General features: G+C 36.2%; 1 protein-coding gene across 4 annotated transcripts in view; it reads right to left on the reverse strand.

Annotated features, from left to right (window-relative positions):
• The window catches only part of LYST (lysosomal trafficking regulator), a 194,671-nt gene that overhangs the window by 100,806 nt on the left and 75,299 nt on the right, over positions 1–18,566 (reverse strand). For all 4 annotated transcript variants that reach the window (XM_049697336.1, XM_049697339.1, XM_049697338.1 and 1 more), the window contains 8 exons: positions 17,785–17,894; positions 15,223–15,655; positions 12,080–12,224; positions 10,919–11,092; positions 7,309–7,469; positions 6,274–6,464; positions 3,557–3,802; positions 94–267 (listed from right to left, as the gene is read on the reverse strand). In XM_049697336.1, coding sequence (XP_049553293.1) covers positions 94–267; positions 3,557–3,802; positions 6,274–6,464; positions 7,309–7,469; positions 10,919–11,092; positions 12,080–12,224; positions 15,223–15,655; positions 17,785–17,894 — 1,634 coding nt within the window. The remainder of the gene's footprint in view (positions 1–93; positions 268–3,556; positions 3,803–6,273; positions 6,465–7,308; positions 7,470–10,918; positions 11,093–12,079; positions 12,225–15,222; positions 15,656–17,784; positions 17,895–18,566) is intronic.

Below are 18,566 nucleotides of genomic sequence, written 5' to 3' on the forward strand. Positions count from 1 at the left end.
GGGCTCGAACCTGTGTCCCCTGCATTAGCAGGCATATTCTCAACCACTGCGCCACCAGGGAAGCCCCAAAGAATAAGTTTTATGAGAACCTACCTTCAAAATGTGAAAGCCCACGATGCATTTTTGTTTGATCAACACCTGATGAATCATGGAAAGTCCATTACAATTTTCTAATTCATGTATTCTCTGTTGGTTGTATTTAATTAATGAGAGTATAATTCTCAGTGCTAATGCTTGAGTTTCTTCACAGATACTGAGTTCCACAACCTAAAAAAAAGTAGATATATTTTTTCTAATTTGTTGAGATTAAAAATTTAACATGTGTGGTTATCTTCCATTATGTAACGTCAACCCCTTAGTTTCATTTGAAAGCTTATTTTTTTATTGCTGACGCTGTTTGTAATTACTTAAGAATTGTAAAGAAACAAAACTAAAAACCATAAATTCTCACCTCACACCAGTCAGACTGGCCATCATCAAAAAATCTACAAACAATAAATGCTGGAGAGGGTGTGGAGAAAAGGGAACACTCTTCCCCTGTTGGTGGGAATGTAAATTGATAAACTGATACAGCCACTATGGAGAACAGTATGGAGGTTCCTTAAAAAACTAAAAATAGAAGTACCATATGACCCAGCAATCCCACTACCGGGCAAATACCCTGAGAAAACCATAATTCAAAAAGTCATGTACCACCATGTTCATTGCAGCTCTATTTACAATAGCCAGGACATGGAAGCAACCTAAGTGTCCGTCGACAGATGAATGGATAAAGAAGATGTGGCACATATGTACAGTGGAATATTACTCAGCCATAAAAAGAAACGAAATTTGAGTTATCTGTAGTGAGGTGGATGGACCCAGAGCCTGTCATACAGAGTGAAGTAAGTCAGAAAGAGAAAAACAAATACCGTATGCTAACACATATATATGGAACCTAAAAAAAAAAAAAGGTTCGGAAGAACCTAGAGGCAGGACTGGAATAAAGACACAGACATAGAGAATGGACTTGAGGACACAAGGAGGGTGAAGGATAAGCTGGGACAAAGTAAGAGAGTGGCATGGACATTATATACACTACCAAATGTAAAATAGCTAGCTAGTGGGAAGCAGCTGCATAGCACAGGGAGATGAGCTCGGTGCTTTGTGACCACCTAGAGGGGTGGGGTAGGGAGGGTGGGAGCGAGGGAGACACAAGAAGGAAGAGATATGGGAACATATGTATATGCATAACTGATTCTCTTTGTTATAAAGCAGAAACTAACACAACATTGTAAAGCAATTATACTCCAATAAAGATGTTAAAAAAATAATGAATACACAGTACAAAAACCCCCCATAAATTCCATGTTCATTTGTCTCTTAAATATTCTATAAATTGACTAAAATAACACTGATAACCTTAGAATTCAGTAGCATTTTATTAGTGACCTGAAAAGTCAGCAAAATGCCTCAAATTTTTGATGATTAGTCACTCAACAAACAGGATCTGTGTTCTGTGCTGTGGGAGATGAAGAAGTAATAGGCGTGCTACCTGCCTCCAATGGGGGTCAAATGATAAGACGTACGTATAGAAACTACGGATTGTGACTTGTACTTTGACTCCCCCAGTGCTTTCTGGAAACTACTATATGGAAGAAACACACACCTTATTATGATGATAAAAGGCAAAGAAGAGTGAGACACTGTGAATGCACGAGAGCATAAAAACTACTTCTGACTCCACTCTGCTCAGCACAGGGAAGCCTACATGGAGAAGATGGCCTGGAGAGAGAGCAAAACCCTGGGAAGCAGGGATAAATGGGTGGCCGGGGTGGGCCACAGTCAGGAAAGAGGCGAAGACTGGAAGTTCACGGTACATCTAGGAGAATGCAGATTGCCTATTTGGTTGGGTGGTGGACATTAGGCTCAAAAGGCAGGCTATAACACACCACTGTAAAGCAATTACACTCCAATAAAGATGTTAAAAAAAAAACAGGCAGGCTATACGTGTAAGGATATTTTTAAATTTATTTTTGGCTGCGTTGGGTCTTTGTTGCTGTGCACAGGCTTTCTCTAGTTGCAGCGAGTAGGGGCTACTCTGTTGCGGTGCACGGGCTTCTCATTGCGGTGGCTTGTCTTGTTGCGGAGCACGGGCTCTAGGCACTTGGGCTTCAGTAGTTGTGGCTCGCGGGCTCTAGAGCGCAGGCTCCGTAGTTGTGGTGCACAGGCTTAGTTGCTCTGCGGCATGTGAGATCTTCCCGGACCAGGGATCGAACTCCTGTCCCCTGCACTGGCAGGGGGATTCTTAACCACTGCGCCACCAGGGAAGTCCCACGTGTAAGGATTTTAAGGAGACTGAATTTTATTTTTGTAGGAAAGGATGGATACTAAACAAAGTTTCTAAGTTTTAAGTGTAAAAACATACTTTAAAAGTCATATTGGCAAGATCCTATATGTATGCAAGATAAAAAATTAACCATTTCCTCTAGGATCTAGTCACTGTGTAACAGTAAACATAACAAAATTATATTCAATAACTTGAAGAAAGAGGAAAAACCGTTTTGAAATTATACAAAGCTATAAAAGTAGATCACAAAATGTTGGTAAGTTAAATGAAAAGCTTTTAATTTTAAAACACTAGGTACTAGATGCAAAAAAAAAGTTTGAAAAAGTAAAAGGAGGAAAGACAGCTTAGAGTATGGCAGATCAAATACTAATCAAATATTTATAAGAACAGTAACAATAACAACAAACACTGATATGTCTCATCGCAAAATTAATCAAAAGGTTAAAAGAAAGAAGGCCGGTTAGGGAGACAGTATGATAATGTTGCAGAAGTTATACTTAAGGAGGAAATTTTGAGGATGAAAAAAGATCAGGGCAGCTTTAATTAAACAAGGATATGGACCACAAGGAAGTAGAAATGATTTGTACTGAAGAGAGACCATTTGTACCCCCATTCGGATTCTACCAATCCCCGAAACAGTCACATACACTATTGACTGCCTACTCTGCACCAGGAAAGATATGGTGCTGGCCCTCAGATGACTAAATAGAACAGATAATTAAACATGTTTCTCTAAAACAGTACCTATGGCATGAGTCAAAATTTTTGTATTTCTCCTTCGCTTTAAATAAACTTCAAACCCGAACAAATTATTTTTGTACTCATTTGACCTTTTTTTCCCCCATGCATCTGGAAGCTTCAAGGGAAAAACAAGTTTCACAAACATTATTTTAAGGAATACATTTCTTCTATATTTTTACTATGGTATGCTTTTCTTTTTTCTCATTGGCAATTTTAAATCTTGTACATTTAACACTTAATTGTTCTAACTGCATTTCTGGATAATAGGAAACTTCTAAAATCTTCATAAATTAAAAAGAAATTTTAATCAAAAATTACCTGTGGCAGAAAGTTTGATGACATTCTAAACAATATGTGCTTTTTTAATCTTAAAAGCTTAATATAGTTGATATATAGTTTTATTTGTATTCGAAAAGAAATCCTAAAATGTATCAATAATAAAGAGGTAGTTTCTCCTTAAATAAAATTATAAGCAGTGATTCTTACCCTAGCAAAGAGAAAGACAAATATACCAGTTCCACCAATTTCGTGCAGAATGCCTTGAAGGGTTTTACATTCAGTGGGCCGGAGATTCTTTAGATGATAAGGTTCTAATAAGATGCTGTGAACTTCTTTTGAGCTGAAGGGTCTTTGAGAGAGTTGTGTTTTCATTTGACCTTTAAGTCTAATAACTGGCTCATAGATGGTATACTGAGCAGGACAGCAAGTGGTATACACAACTGAAAGATTTTCCTGAAACACAAATATTTTCCTTCAGTAACTAAACAAAGTTTAAAAAGTAAGTTATTAACTAGCAAATGAATATTTCAAAGTGAAAAGACAACCAACAAATCTTTTTCTTTGTTTTAAAAAAGAGAGACACTACACTAAACAAAGATGGACATGAGAAGCAAGACAGCTCCCCACAAAGGAAAAGATCAGTTTCATTTAGCAGGGATCAATATGTGTAAACCCCATCAAGGCTGAGAAAAATTCCAGCTTTGATCTTTTGATAATAAACGTGAAATTATACCTATTATCACCGATAACAACAAGCCCATACCACGCTCATTGCATGCCAGGCACTGTTCTATGCATTTATAAATATTAACCAATCTTTACAACCCTATGAGTTGGAGACTCTGGGTCAATGTATTCAAATGTATCTTGGTCTTGAATTTGCTCATGGGCTGCCTACTCATTTAAACATGACTCTAAACTAGATCATTCTTTCTACTAGAATAAAATTCCAGACTATCAGCGTACCTAACTGAAATTGAATGGAACTTTCAATATTTCTCCCATGCAGAGGGTAGTTTTGATCAGGTTCTGGCTGTCTGTCAAATATTCTATTAACTACTTTTAAAACGATGGTAAATTTTAAATGCAAAATATACTCTGAGGCGCTCTCCGTGGAGGCAGCTGCAGGAGCTCAAGCTTAGGGAAATCAGGTAGATTCCAGATCTTCTCACAGAAGCCGGGGCGGGCGGGGGGGCCTTGGGCTTCGATCATTTTCAACTCGTGGTGATTTACGTATAGTTTCATCAGGCATCACCTAGCATATATGCATACCAACTAAACTGACTACACAGTCTACTGTATATGATTATGCTGGGTGAAACAAAATTGTATATCTGTAGCAGTTTTCATTAGAAACCTGATAAAATGCCCAGTTACCTGAAACATGTCCCACCTGACACTAATGCCTTGCCAGGAGGGCACCACCTCTGCCTGACTGCTAACTCATACTTCATAACCCCAAAATAATGAAGTCAGGCTTTAAAAATCTTCTTTCTAAAAAAGACTTTTCACATAAAACCTGTATAATTTTTATCTGTGATAATTCCTGTTGCATTTTATGACTTAACAACCTATATTCTTCTCGGGCAAAATAAAATTATGTTTTGAACAGACATTTGTTGTATGAGCTCCTTCATCTTCCTAAAGCGGAGATGCTCAATGTGTGGTCCCCAACCAGGAGCATCAGCATGACCTGGGAATTTGTTAAAAATGCAAACTCTTGGACCACACTTCAGATCTACTGAAGCCGAAGCTCTGGCCCAGCAATCTACATTTTAACAAGCCCTCTGGGTGATTCTGGTTGGAGAATCATTTCTCTAAAGCATGTTTGGTCAACGGTGGCACATTTGGGGTGGGATTAATTCTTAGTTGTATGACACCGCCCATGCGCTGTAGAATACTTAAAATCCCTGGCCCCCACCCAATAATAGTGGACAGCCAAAATGCCCCCAACCCCCATTTTAAAATACTCCTTAGGGAGAAAAAGATTGTGTGCCTAATACCAGATCTTCAGTTAAATTCCACAGGTATCTACTCTATATTTATTTTACCACAGATATATATTTAACACCACTTAAGACTTACATATGTTTTACAAAATATCTGAACTAGAACTTCTCCTTCACTGTAGTCAAATGTTACAGCTTTAAAATATAATATATTTTGATTGTAAAATATACACCTCATTAACAACAACAATAACAACAAAATATATCCCAAAGTAGTAGTCTCCAAGTAAGAAATATCTATAATTGTACCTCTCATAAGAAAGCAAGAGAAGGAGGAACATAGTTTCATGGTTAAAAAACTCTAACAGCTTTTAGTAGATCTTCTAAGACCATGAAGGGTCAGTTTCCTAGCTGCTATAATGAAAAATATCTATCACAAGCTCCTAATCTATATATTAGTATAACAAAATATTAGAATAATGTATAAAATGCAATCAAGAGTCTCATATAAGCAGAGTGAGCAATAATTTGAAAGCAAAATTCCTAGTTGTTATTGATATTAAAGAAAGAAATATTCTAAAATCTGAATATGTGTAATTAATATAAATAAAAGTTAGTATTTATTTGTAAGTATGGGAGAGAAAGGTAATAAGCAATTTTTTAAGGCTAACACGTGTTATATTTTCATTATATCATAAACATTTTTCTCAAATGATTAATAGGTATAACCTAAACTAAACTGATACTTAGTATAGAAATATAGTTCCAAGGAAAAGCAGATGAAAATTTGAAACATGAAAATGAATTCTGAGGTGGTCAAAGTATTTCAATTAAAAAGAAAAACATTTCTAAGTAAAGAAAATATTGACAAACAGAAAAGAAAAACTCTAAAAATCTAATTCCCAGCTAATGACACATTCAATAAACATACATAACAGTTACTATAAAGTTAAAACTTATAAAATGGAAACTTACAATTAGAAGACCAATGTCCACATCTTTGTTGGTCATAAAAAGTTCTCTGATTTGTTCACATTGCAAAATGTCTTTATTAATATATTTGGAGTAGTCATTCACAGGCTTGCCATATTTACATGGCATTATGGACGTATGATTGGGTCCACAAGCATATAAATAAAATGCCTCTTGTGAGCCAATCTTAGCTCCTGAATAGCAAAAAAATAAAGTTATTTAATTAAAATACTCCAACCAAAGTTTTTCGTAAAAAACAAGAAACCAAGAGGGTTTTTTTGCTAGATTCTTATAGTTGTTCACTGTATCTTACAAAATGGAAAAAGCCTCAATTTCCAAATTGGTGTAATGAGCAAATAATTTACAGCAACATTATCTGGATGTAAGATGAATTAATATAGATACATATATAAAGTTAACTGAAAGCTCTTGGTATAATGAAGTCATGAAATGTCTAGTTGCTCTTTAGGCTAAAAGCAGGTTTGGTTTGGTTTTGCCTCTTTATTTTTCTTTTTTGTAAATGGAAACTATACCTCAGTAAATTCCTTTTAAAAATAACATGTGGATCTTTATTCCTTCATCCATCCATTCATCTATTCAATAAACACTGTCTGAATGCTATTACATGCCAGGTTTAGTGATATATTTTTTTAAATCACATATTTCTTTTGCCCCTAAAATGTGGTACTTTTTAATATAATATACTAAAATTATAAATAAAAGAGACAACCAGTCTAAGTGTACCTGTCATAACAGTGCATTTTCCAGGATTATAAAGTTGATTTAATATAAGCTTCTCTTTTGGGGAGGGTATGGGGGTAGGATGTACACCTCTACATTAAATGTATGTATCAATTATAAGAAGCACCTAGATTATAAAACTATTTTAAAAGTACATCTTGGAATCTAGGAAATACAGTACTTACTAAGTACAAGTGAAGGAACAGGGATTAATACTTTATCCAGGATAAATAACTTAGTTTAATATTTGTTAACTGAAAGAAAAATTTGGAAATGCTTTGAAGGGGAAAAATATACCATTGAAAAGAAGTAAATTTCCCAGGTCCCATTTGCCAGCCAATTGCAGAAGTTCTTCTTGGGATGATAAACAATGGCCAATCATGCAAAATGTTTTATTGCTGTCAGATGACAAACTTGTTTTTCTTGGAAGCATAAAATCCAAAGTAACATCAGGCTTCCTACGTTAAAAACAAAGTTAAATCAATTACTTCAGTGAGTACTAGGGATTTTTAAAGTATGAATGTTTAAAAACGGGAAATTCTTGAACATGTTTCTTGGTTCAGTATCAGATAGTTGGTGATGGGACAGAGAGGAGGGCTGATTCTCTCGTGCCTTGGTCCAAGGTGCTGCTGGTCCACAAGCCCCCAGAGGACGGCAGCAGAACAGAGATGCTGACGGTCCTACACCAGGCCGTGGGAAGCATGACCGGACATTTGCTGAAAGCTTTCTTTGCCACTTGACTTCTGCATATTCACCTTCCTGGTTTAAGATATAAATCTACCACCTCCCCCTGATTTTACCAGAAAGTCTCCCACCTCAGTAAACAATTCCTAAAGATCTCATGTCCTCTATGAGGGCTTCAAAAACTAATCAGAAAAACAATATCACTTCTTCAGGTTTTGCTCTGACAAGGCACTAAAACGCCAATGCTTTTTGGCATTTTCTGTTATTTCAGTGCTAAATCATTACCGAGCTTTTGATTAGTCTCTTGCTTTTCTTCATATAAAGGTTACAGGAATCCTTACAAAAGGCAAAGTAGGAAGAGGTAAACTAGCGGTTTCTCCTAGAGAGACACACATGATGGGAGAACTTCATCCTCTAGTTGAAATGGCGGAGTGCCAAGCTCTACCCCCATTTTAGAAATGTTTTAACGTCCATATTAAGATAATAAAGGTAGCTTATAAAGACAAAGTTTGTGAATAAGACAAAGGACTTAGAATAAGCTAATAATGAGATATTCTATTTTGGTATGTATTTATTTAAAAACTTTCCCCTAAGGCTTTCTGCTTCATACTTAACATATAAATTTAACTATTTTAATACGAATATTTTTAACAAAGGAAAGATGTGAGCTAACTTTTTTTTACTGAGGTATAATTGACATATAACATTATAGTGAGATAACTTCTATTACTGTACAGGCATCTTTCTTGAACCAACTAAATGGCTGTGACTGAAACAGTACTGCCCCCTAGTGGCATTATGACAATACAGTTTTTATGGGTAAAGAAAACCTTCTGTAAGATCAATGCGAGATGAGTTCAACAAACACTAAAATAATTCATACTATCTACTATGTGCCATATATTCCTACCATATTTGTGTGCTGTTCGTCAAATAAAAATTAATAGAAAATATTAATAGGTTTTTCCAGTGTCATTACATCTTGAAATATATTATTTGTAGAAATTATTCTATTAGGTCAAAGAGTGATAAAGATAGTGCCGAATTTAAATCAACAGAATAATATATTCATCCTTGGTCACTTGCTCATTGCTCTATTAATAGATAAAATCGTTAACTTGTACCAAAGGGGAAAAAATTCCCTCAAAGTAATGAAGAAATAAGTGGGTGACTAAAAATTAGTGCTACGTGAATCAAGTGACTATACTCATAACTTCAGAACTGGCCACAGAGAACATCTAGACGCTCACTCTGAACATGTCTAATGATTAGTTTATGATTCCTATATCTGTCAGCTGGCCTGATTCACCAAAACGCTGTCAGGTTAGTAAAGCACAGGGTTTTAAAGCAGGCTCTATCCAGACTCAGAGTCCAGTTTGCGTTTCAGCAGCCCTCCTCACTGCTGGTAGGGCTTTGGGTCAGTTACCTTGTCCTACCCTGGGTCTCAGCTGCCTCACATGTAAAATACACCTCTTTCATCATGCTGTTGGGAGGACTAATTGAGGTCATCCATGTCAAATGCTTACTACACTGCCTGGTGTGTGCTGAGAGCTCAAGAAAGGAGGAGGAGAGAGTCCAGGAGACTCTCTCCCAGCCCCATCCCCAATCCCAACCGATCTAACTCAAGGCTCTGGAAACAAACAGTGATTGGCTACCGCTGCCATTCAGGCTTAGGCAGTTGTGAAGACAGAACTTCTCAGAAAATATTTTATTTGGACTATGGAAATTGAGCTTCAATGACATATTTTCATGTATTTTTAAAAAATGAATAAACTGTTTCCTGTGGCAGACACTGTGAACTGGCTACCCTAGAGCCGTTCACAAGCCCCTTGCCCTGCCTTCCTGAGGCTGGATGGCTGTAAGCAATCAACTCCTGCAGCCACTGCAGCGCTGACCGGTACACAGCCTTCCTGTGGTTCCCACAGGCCCTTCCCTCTGCCTGGCCCACTCACTCTTCCTCCCTCCTGCTCATGGAAAGCTCCATCTCCTTCAGGTCTCAGCTTAAATAAACTGTTCCTAGATAGGTCTTCCCTGATGTACCTCCCTTAAGTAGCAAACCTGGTATTTTCTATCTCAGGACACATTTGTTATCCCCACAGTACTTGTCATGATTTGTACACTCATTTAATCGTGTATGCTTGCGGTCTGCTTCTTCACGGGACTGCGAGCCCCAAAAGGCAGGGAACGTGTCTGTCTTGTTCACCAAGCCCCCGAGCCTGATATAGCATGTGCTCAGCGCATAATAATTCCTCAGTAAGTATTGGATGAACAAATGAATGAAAAAATAGGTTAATTTGTGCTAAGGGTATATGTTATCTCTATGATCTAATCTACTTCGAGGGACTTTTGAGAGAATTGGAAGATCATGTATATAATGCACCTGGCAAAAGGTCTGTGACATCATAGGTTTGCAATATTTTAGACCATTCGATTAAATCTAGACTCCTCATCCTGGATCCAAAGCTGCTGTCACATAGTATCACCATGCCCACTCATTTTTCTTGCTTACTATTCAACTTAGACTGTTCCTTCCAGCCAGCTTGGTCCTTTCCCATGTTACACTAGTTTCCAATTCTGTATCCCCTTTCATGCTATTTCATTCAATAAAATACTTCCCAATGCTTACAATTTCCATACCTTATAGTTCTCTTAGTGTTACATTTTACATTAAGATATTCTACAAAACATTTCTTATTAATTTGACTCACAATTCTCCTGGTTTGTAAAAGTCATATAGTACTATAACCAAATCTATCACCTGGCATATTTCTAGGACCCTATCTTAATCTATCACCTGATATACTGGCTTATATTTTTCTCTAGTCATTCTAATTTCTTTTGAAACTCTGATTTAATTTAGGTATGAGTCTTATTAGCCACTTAATTTAAGTAATTCCTTATGGATTCATTTTATAATATATGGGCTTGATGGACTAAATTATAGGTTCAGTTGCTTGACGTAATATACGTTCTACATGAATGCCTAAAAGTTCAGATTTCTGCATGCTCCCCAAATTCAAATATTAATCTTCAACAATTATTTCTAAGGGGAATTAATTTTGTATGAAAGTGATAAATAGGAAAAAATATCTAACTTGACAGACTCTTATGTTAATATATAGTAAAATTTTACCTATAGTTTTCTGTAATGTTTCAGAAGTTGTAACAGAATAATTAAAATTGTAACTGACATTAATAAGTATTTACTAAAAATGTTTCATACCTCTGTCCAGAGACCCATATGGAGATCTTCCCATGGATGTTCTTTTTCCCTTGGGGCTGCTGCAAGTAGGTGAGTACTAAATGTTGCCATTTGCTCGGAAGGAAAATATTCTCCTGTGATTCAACCTGTGCTAGTAAAACAGCTTTTGTATCGTCATTTGAATCCATGCACACACTGCACAAAAAGAAAAATGGTAAAGGCTAAAAACATGAAATTTCTGATCTCAGTTTTTAACATGTATATCAACTACAATTCTAGATATTTAAGTGAAATTAAAAATCAGCTCTATTATTAAACTAACTTGAAAAGTCAGTAGGTCTTTGTTTTACACCGTAATCTGCTTAGTTATTTTATTGTACTATTACCTCAATTCATGAACTAAAATAGATTTGGCTCATTTGCTAGTTAGGGTTAACAATTTGGGCAATAATCTTCAGAATTCAATTTGCAGAAAAAATTTTATTAGTACTATCTATACAGTCATTGCCTTTTTAGAAATTACAGTGTAATATTTGGTTCACACAAAAATTAATACATATTATACATATCTAAATGCCTAAAACAAGGATGTATTGTTGGTCTAACCTACTTCGAAGGATTACTAAGAGAATTAAGATATAATTTATATAATGTACCAAGTAACCTTTATTACATTTACAGAGCATAGATCCCTAAGCAACATGTTTCATTTAAAGTTTTATAAAGATAGTATCATACTAGTCATACTCACTCAATACAAATAAAAGACTTGTATCTATACTAGTTAACAAAGGCAGTAGGAAAAAAAGGACAAGACAGCAACGAGAACCTAAGCTTATTAGATAGTAGTTCTTAAATATATAATCTACATGAAAAACTGCTGATAACAACGTAAGATCACTGCAATCTGATGGAATATTTTCATAGATAAGACTTCAGTATTTGGTCTAAGATACAACTGAGAATTAATATAATGTACTTCAGAGTTTAATTATAGATTTTTAGATAGAATAATATATTGTTACAAAGGCTGTATTAATAACTGTTAGAATGTATCTTCTTTTTTTAAAGAATTTTCTATTTTGCTGTAATGATCTTTATTAGCAGATTTCACATTAATGTCTCTTACATAAATTATTTAAATACATGAGCTATTCATGATGGGTTGAGGATAATCATTACCGAAAGATAAAAGTGCCACTGTGGGGATCAGCCCACACTTGGATCATCAGCGCTTTGGATCCCAATGAGATCATATGAATACAGCCTTCCTCTATGAGCCTTTCACCAGGACTCACGTACTCTGCACCTTCTGGTCTGTTGTGCTCTAGGAGAAAAAGATGTTAGAATGATCGTTAAGCAACTGATAAAAAATGAGTGGAAAAGTGAATCTAAAAGATTACAAAGCATGGTTGTTCATTTGTAGTAAATTATTTACCTGGAATGTCTGAACATTCCAGGTAAATAAACAACATTTATTTCCAAACAACATTTCCAAAGTTTAGATGTTAACTCCAAAATGAAGAGTGAAAACAGTAATTGAGCGCAACAGAAGTTGTTAAATGTTTTAAAATACATGATAACCGAGGGCTAATTGCAGGAATCAAGAGACCACTGTGATGTCACTGTGCTATGATTCTTTTATTGACTGGACTGGGCCACGGTGACATCGGGGCCCCAGCCCAGGGAGCGCACACCATTGTCACATGCCTTGCACCACCAAAAATCTCTATAATAATAATAACAATAGCATGCTTTTAAAAAAATTTTATATTAAAATTCCTTTTAGAAAAATTGTGGTGTTTGAATATAGTCCTTGCCTAGACTCCCTGATGCGTGATCTCTGAACGTAATTACTGAGTGATTCTGAAACTCTAACATCTCTCTCCAAGGCAAGCGAAGGTAAATGCTATAGGCTTTGAGCCATCTGGTTATGATCTTGACTTCTCTTTCTCACCACTTAAAACTTAGCACTGCCTGAGTATGTATGATGAGCTCAGTCCTCAGCCATGTGACCTATTACCATGATTCATGACTTCATGTAAAGCTACACTAAGATGTACCAAAATATAAAATGCATGCCCAAAGGCTCGGACTTTTAGAGAAGATAAACACTTATATTGGATTGTGTTCGGATTGCACATATATTGGTTGTCAATTTTCTACGGGTATAACCACCGCCAGGGACTTCCCTGGCAGTCCAGTGGTTAAGACTTTGCCTTCCAGTGCAGGGGGTGCCGGTTTGATCCCTGGTTGGGGAGCTAAGATCCCATGTACCTCGCAGCCAAAAACCAAAACATAAAACAGAAGCAACATTGTAACAAATTCAATAAGGACTTTAAGAAAATGGTCCATATCAAAAACAAAATCATATTAAAAAAAAACAACAACAACAAACCACCACCAATTTTTAAGAATACTCCCCCTAGCAATGACAATAGTCTTAAAAAAGAACAGTTAAATTCATTGATTATCTTGAGGACTATTGCCCAAGATATAAGATATATAGAGAACTCATATCTGAAGTGATATCGAAAAAAATGTTTCCATATCAAATCTGAACTTGTACAATTAAGAGACCAGAAGAGAAACCAGTGTGTGTTCAGGAATTCAGAGTAGTTATATTATAAATATTTCTTAATTTAGTGCTCATGACAATCTTGTGAGGTAAATATTATTATCCCCATTTTGAGGGTGACAGAACTGAGGTGCTGAGAGGTTAAATAACTTGCTCAACAGCACACAGTGGTTTAGTGGCAAAGGATGTGTTATCACTGTAATATTTTCTTCACCTTTCTTCAATTTTTTTGTAGGTATACTATTTTTAAATGTTAATTTTAAATGTTCATGCAAGATTATCTTTCTAAAACACACATTTTCTAATACATCTTTACAATAAGAAATTTAAAAAATGTTCCCAATATGTAGTTTTCTCAGGTCATTGTGTATATTTATTCATTTTATAAGAGACCGTTTACATTGTGATTGCTCCCACTTAATATGTAAGAAAGAGATCTGCAGTTTATAGTGTAGTGGTGATATTTAAGCTCTGGAATTAAATATAGGTGGGTTTAAATCCATTTCCAGCACTTACCACCCACATAAATCGGTCATGCTGCCTAACTTCATCTACAAATACAGACAGTATGAGCACTCACCTTACTGAAATGTTGTGAAGATTAAAAATGTATATAGCAAGAGCAGAGCAAAGTGACACAATCCAGAAAGCTCTCCATGTACATTAGACAGCACCATCATCAATAACATCACATGTATATCCTTCAGAGCTATCAATTCTTAGGTGGCAAAATTCAATTCACAAAAGAAAACACTATAACTACCTAAAACATTAAATTATCTGCTAAGATTTCTTAAAAGTTCAGCTTCCTAGGCTAACCCATAAAAGTACCTAAGTGTGGTCTGCTAATAACTTGGAAATAACATCTGTGGAAAAGTAGATTCAGAGCTCCAACTGTGGATATCAGGTGACATTTCCCACCCTTCAATCTCGACAGTGTCGTTAAGGTTTTCCGTTCCATCTACAGGTCAGCGGTAGAAGACCTCCCTGGAAACCAGATACTGGTGAAGGCCTAGTGTTCGGAAGCAGAGGCTCTGCTGGCATGTGTAAACCTTGTGGAATGAGCAGCCATTGAGGCCAGCACCTCCCTATAATCATAACCCCCTAAACCTGTCTCATTCAGTCATTTCATTCATTCGTGGACCCTAAGAATTAGCCTACCTGCTTTACTTACCACCACCATAAACTGCTTTCTAACGAACAGCTTCTTTCTACCTAGCAGTTTCCTAGTAGCATAATCGCGATTCGAGCAGTTATAGAAAGAACTGGAATGAAATTTATTCTCACTCTGGAGGTTGGCTGATGCGTTTAAACATTCTTGAACTACGAGAGAGAAAGGAGATGAAATGGAGGCGGACTAACAGGAGGTGGGAAACCGGTGGCAGACGGATGGCAAAGTGGCTACAGGGTTTCATCCTTTCCTTTTCAAACACCAGGAGCCACCCTAACCCAGTGACGGGACCAGGAAAGAGGCAAGAAAGGGGGCTGGTGAGCCCTGCAGCAGTTGCAGATGTGGCCCACCTGCCTCCCCCGCCCCATACACACTAGGCAAAAGAACAGAAGAAAATGGAGTTTTCAGGGCTATCTGACAACGCAGGCTTCGGTAAGTCAGAGCCTGCCCTGCTGAGGCATTCCATGTGAAGAGCATTTGAGAGTAAGTCAGAGCATCGCTGTATTCTCAGTGCTCAACTACTATAAAACCGCCGCTGGAAAAACCTTAGTGCAACCGATAACGCTGTTGTCATACCTGTTCCACCAAAATTACTATCCAGTAAAATTAACGATTTGTTTCTTTTCTTCGTCTTCTTTCCTTTTTCTGTGGTACTCTCAGCTTCGTGAACGCGCTCCACATTAAACCACAGTGAAACGCTGAAACCTTCCGACAGGTGTGGCCAGCAGTTTTGTCCTAGCAATGGCAAGTGGACGGGGGCTACATGCCAAGAGGAAAGCAGCTGCTGGGGAAAACTGTCACTGTCACCCTCCTTCTTGCTCCGCGAAACTCGTGCTCTTCTTAATAACCCCATGGCCTTACTGTTTAGAATCGTGGGACACTTTTGTGAAAAAGATGAAACACCATTGCTTAAATTTGGATTATGCAGCAAAGGGAAGGTGAGATACTGTGAAGGACTCATAGTAATGTCACTTTCAACAATTTTCAGAATACCCAGAAGAAGAATTTCCTAGAGGAGAAGAAAACCACACAAAACTTTACAATCATGTTACAAGGTACATAATAATCTTGAAAGTCAGGTTATAAATGAAAATACAAACATATACATATGCATATCAGCATTCCTATTTAAATACCTTCCTATCTACTATATCATTAAAATATTCATTTTTTGTGTGTAGTTAAGATAAAATATGAAACAGAGGTTTCAGTCCTAAAATATATAATCTCTTGTGGTTAAAACCTAAAAAGTTATGAGTTGGTTTTAAGTACTAGCAATTAAATACAATAATTATATCAGGAATCATTTCTAGCAAAGAAAGATGTTTATTTCCAAGTACACTATAGTTGCTTCTATCAATTATTTTTAAATGAGGGATAGAATCAGAGACCTTACAAATGCTTCAGATTTCTAAATGGCATTTACAGCATGACTGACTTCACAAAGTTGAGTGCTCCGTTACTTTCCACCTTATTTTACATGTCTTTTCCCTAATCAAATAAAATTTCTTTCATCTCTGTTTGGTAAACTAAAATAAGGTTTTTAGGTTTATTTATAATTACAAGTTTTTGGTTAAACTCAAACAGAGAATGTACAGAAGAGATGACAGGAAACAAGTATTTAATTAAAGGGAAAAGCAACGACTAAGGAGACAAGTAAAAAAATAGAAACGATTAACCCAGTACAATGCCCTACCCATGCATAAAATAACATCTAATGTTGATTATTACAATGATAAATGAACTCAGAAAAATAGAATAGAAACATTCCGTAAATATACAGTCAGTTCTCAATTGTCTACATGAGTGGGGTTTTTTTTAACATGTTTATTGGAGTATAATTGCTTTACACTGTTGTGTTAGTTGCTGCTGTATAACAAAGTGAATCAGATATACATATGTCCCCATATCTCTTCCCTCTTGCGTCTCCCTCCCTTCCACCCTCCCTAACCCACCCCTCTAGGTGGTCACAAAGCACCAAGCTGATCTCCCTGTGCTATGCGGCTGTTTCCCACTAGCTATTGGTTTTACATTTGGTAGTGTATATATGTCCGTGCCACTCTCTCACTTCATCCCAGCTTACCTTTCCCTCTCCCCATGTCCTCAGGTCCATTCTCTACATCTGCTTCTTTATTCCTGTCCTGCCCCTAGGTGCTTCAGAACCTTTTTTTTTTTTTTTAGATTCCATATGTATGTGTTAGCATACGGTATTTGTTCTCTTTCTGACTTACTTCACTCTGTATGACAGACTCTAGGTCCATCCACCTCACTACAAATAACTCAATTTCATTTCTTTTTATGGCTGAGTAATATTCCATTGTATATATGTGCCACATCTTCTTTATCCATTCACCTGTCGATGGACACTTAGGTTGCTTCCATGTCCTAGCTATTGTAAATAGTGCTGCAATGAACATTGTGGTACATGACTCTTTTTGAATTATGGTTTCCTCAGGGTGTATGCCCAGTAGTGGGATTGCTGGGTCGTATGGTAGTTCTATTTTTAAGTTTTTTAAGGAACCTCCATACTGTTCTCCGTTACACTAGTGGTTTTTGACCTTGTGTTCCACAGAGCTCCCTCGGGGTCTACAAAGCTCAAGTGGGGTGGTGAAATGGGCAGGGCTCAGGAACATCCTTCAACCTTGCTTCAAAGACAGTAGCTCCAAAGTTTTCTGTTTTATTTGCTTATGCTTCTAGTCAAGGTTTCATTATAAAAATGGGTTTCTTAGCAAAGAACGGTCTAAAAATCACTAAGCTGCACCAATGGACAAGTGATAGAAGATAAATGAAGAGTGAGTAACAATTTTCTTAAAGAAAAGGGTAACTCTCAAAATGGTTATAATTACTTATAATTATCTTTAGTAATTAAAATTATTTAGCATTTCTTAAGCACAAAGACTTGGGGTGGAATGGGGTAAAGGGACTACAATCCCAATGATAATGTCTAGCTAGCCAAAATTGAAGCAAAATGGTTAAAACTGTGTAAATAACAAAATAATCGAGAAGTTCACACACAATAACATGGAGCTGACTATATAATAATTACCACATCAAAAGAGAGAGCTTAGTGATTTCTAAATAATAAAAAAAAATTCTATTAGTTATCAGTGAAAAAATGGCAAATTATAGCATATTTACTGTACAAGGAGATTTCTCCAGAAATATTCTCAAAAGAAGGGTTAGCTCTTCCGAACATGTTCTTGAACTCATCAAAGATACCAAAAGATCCACCAGTACTCTCTGGCATGCTAAATTAAAGAAAGAGAGAAGGGGGAAAATTAAAGCCAATATACAATAATTAAAAGAACGGAATAAGCAATTTCACTGAAAGAGATCAAACACTATTGTCACATCTTGAATGGATTATAAATACTCTAATAATCCAAAAATCTGCTGAAGAAATAACAATACAATTAAATGCAAACCAACTAACCAACTGACAAACAACAACAAAACCACTTTTCTTAAAGACTGGTTAGCTCAAAGTAAAATAAAGGTATTATTTAAAGAAGCATAAATTAATACGGTATTTCTTAAATAAGCTGTTAGGTACCATAAAATAGTCTGCTACCTTCTCATGTTGAAAATGTTTAATTTATGATTATAACTTTCTAAATAGAAAATTAGATGACATAAGTAAAAGTGGAAGTATTAAAAATTACGAAAACACTAAAATATGACAAATGATTAGTTTGAACACTTTATTCTATCACGGGGTTTACTATGAAATATAATTGGTAATACACAAATTCATAAACTGTCTAGAGTAAAATAAATATTTGTAGCGTATATTACAGCGATCGAAGTATACTTGCATGCATTATCTCAGCCAATCCTAACCAAAATAAAGTCCTACAAAATAAATATTATCTCCCTTTTGGACATGACAAAATAATTCTGATATAAAATCTGAGAACAGA

The sequence above is a fragment of the Orcinus orca genome, chromosome 14 (assembly GCF_937001465.1).
Source record: "Orcinus orca chromosome 14, mOrcOrc1.1, whole genome shotgun sequence".
NCBI classification, from domain to species: domain Eukaryota; kingdom Metazoa; phylum Chordata; class Mammalia; order Artiodactyla; family Delphinidae; genus Orcinus; species Orcinus orca.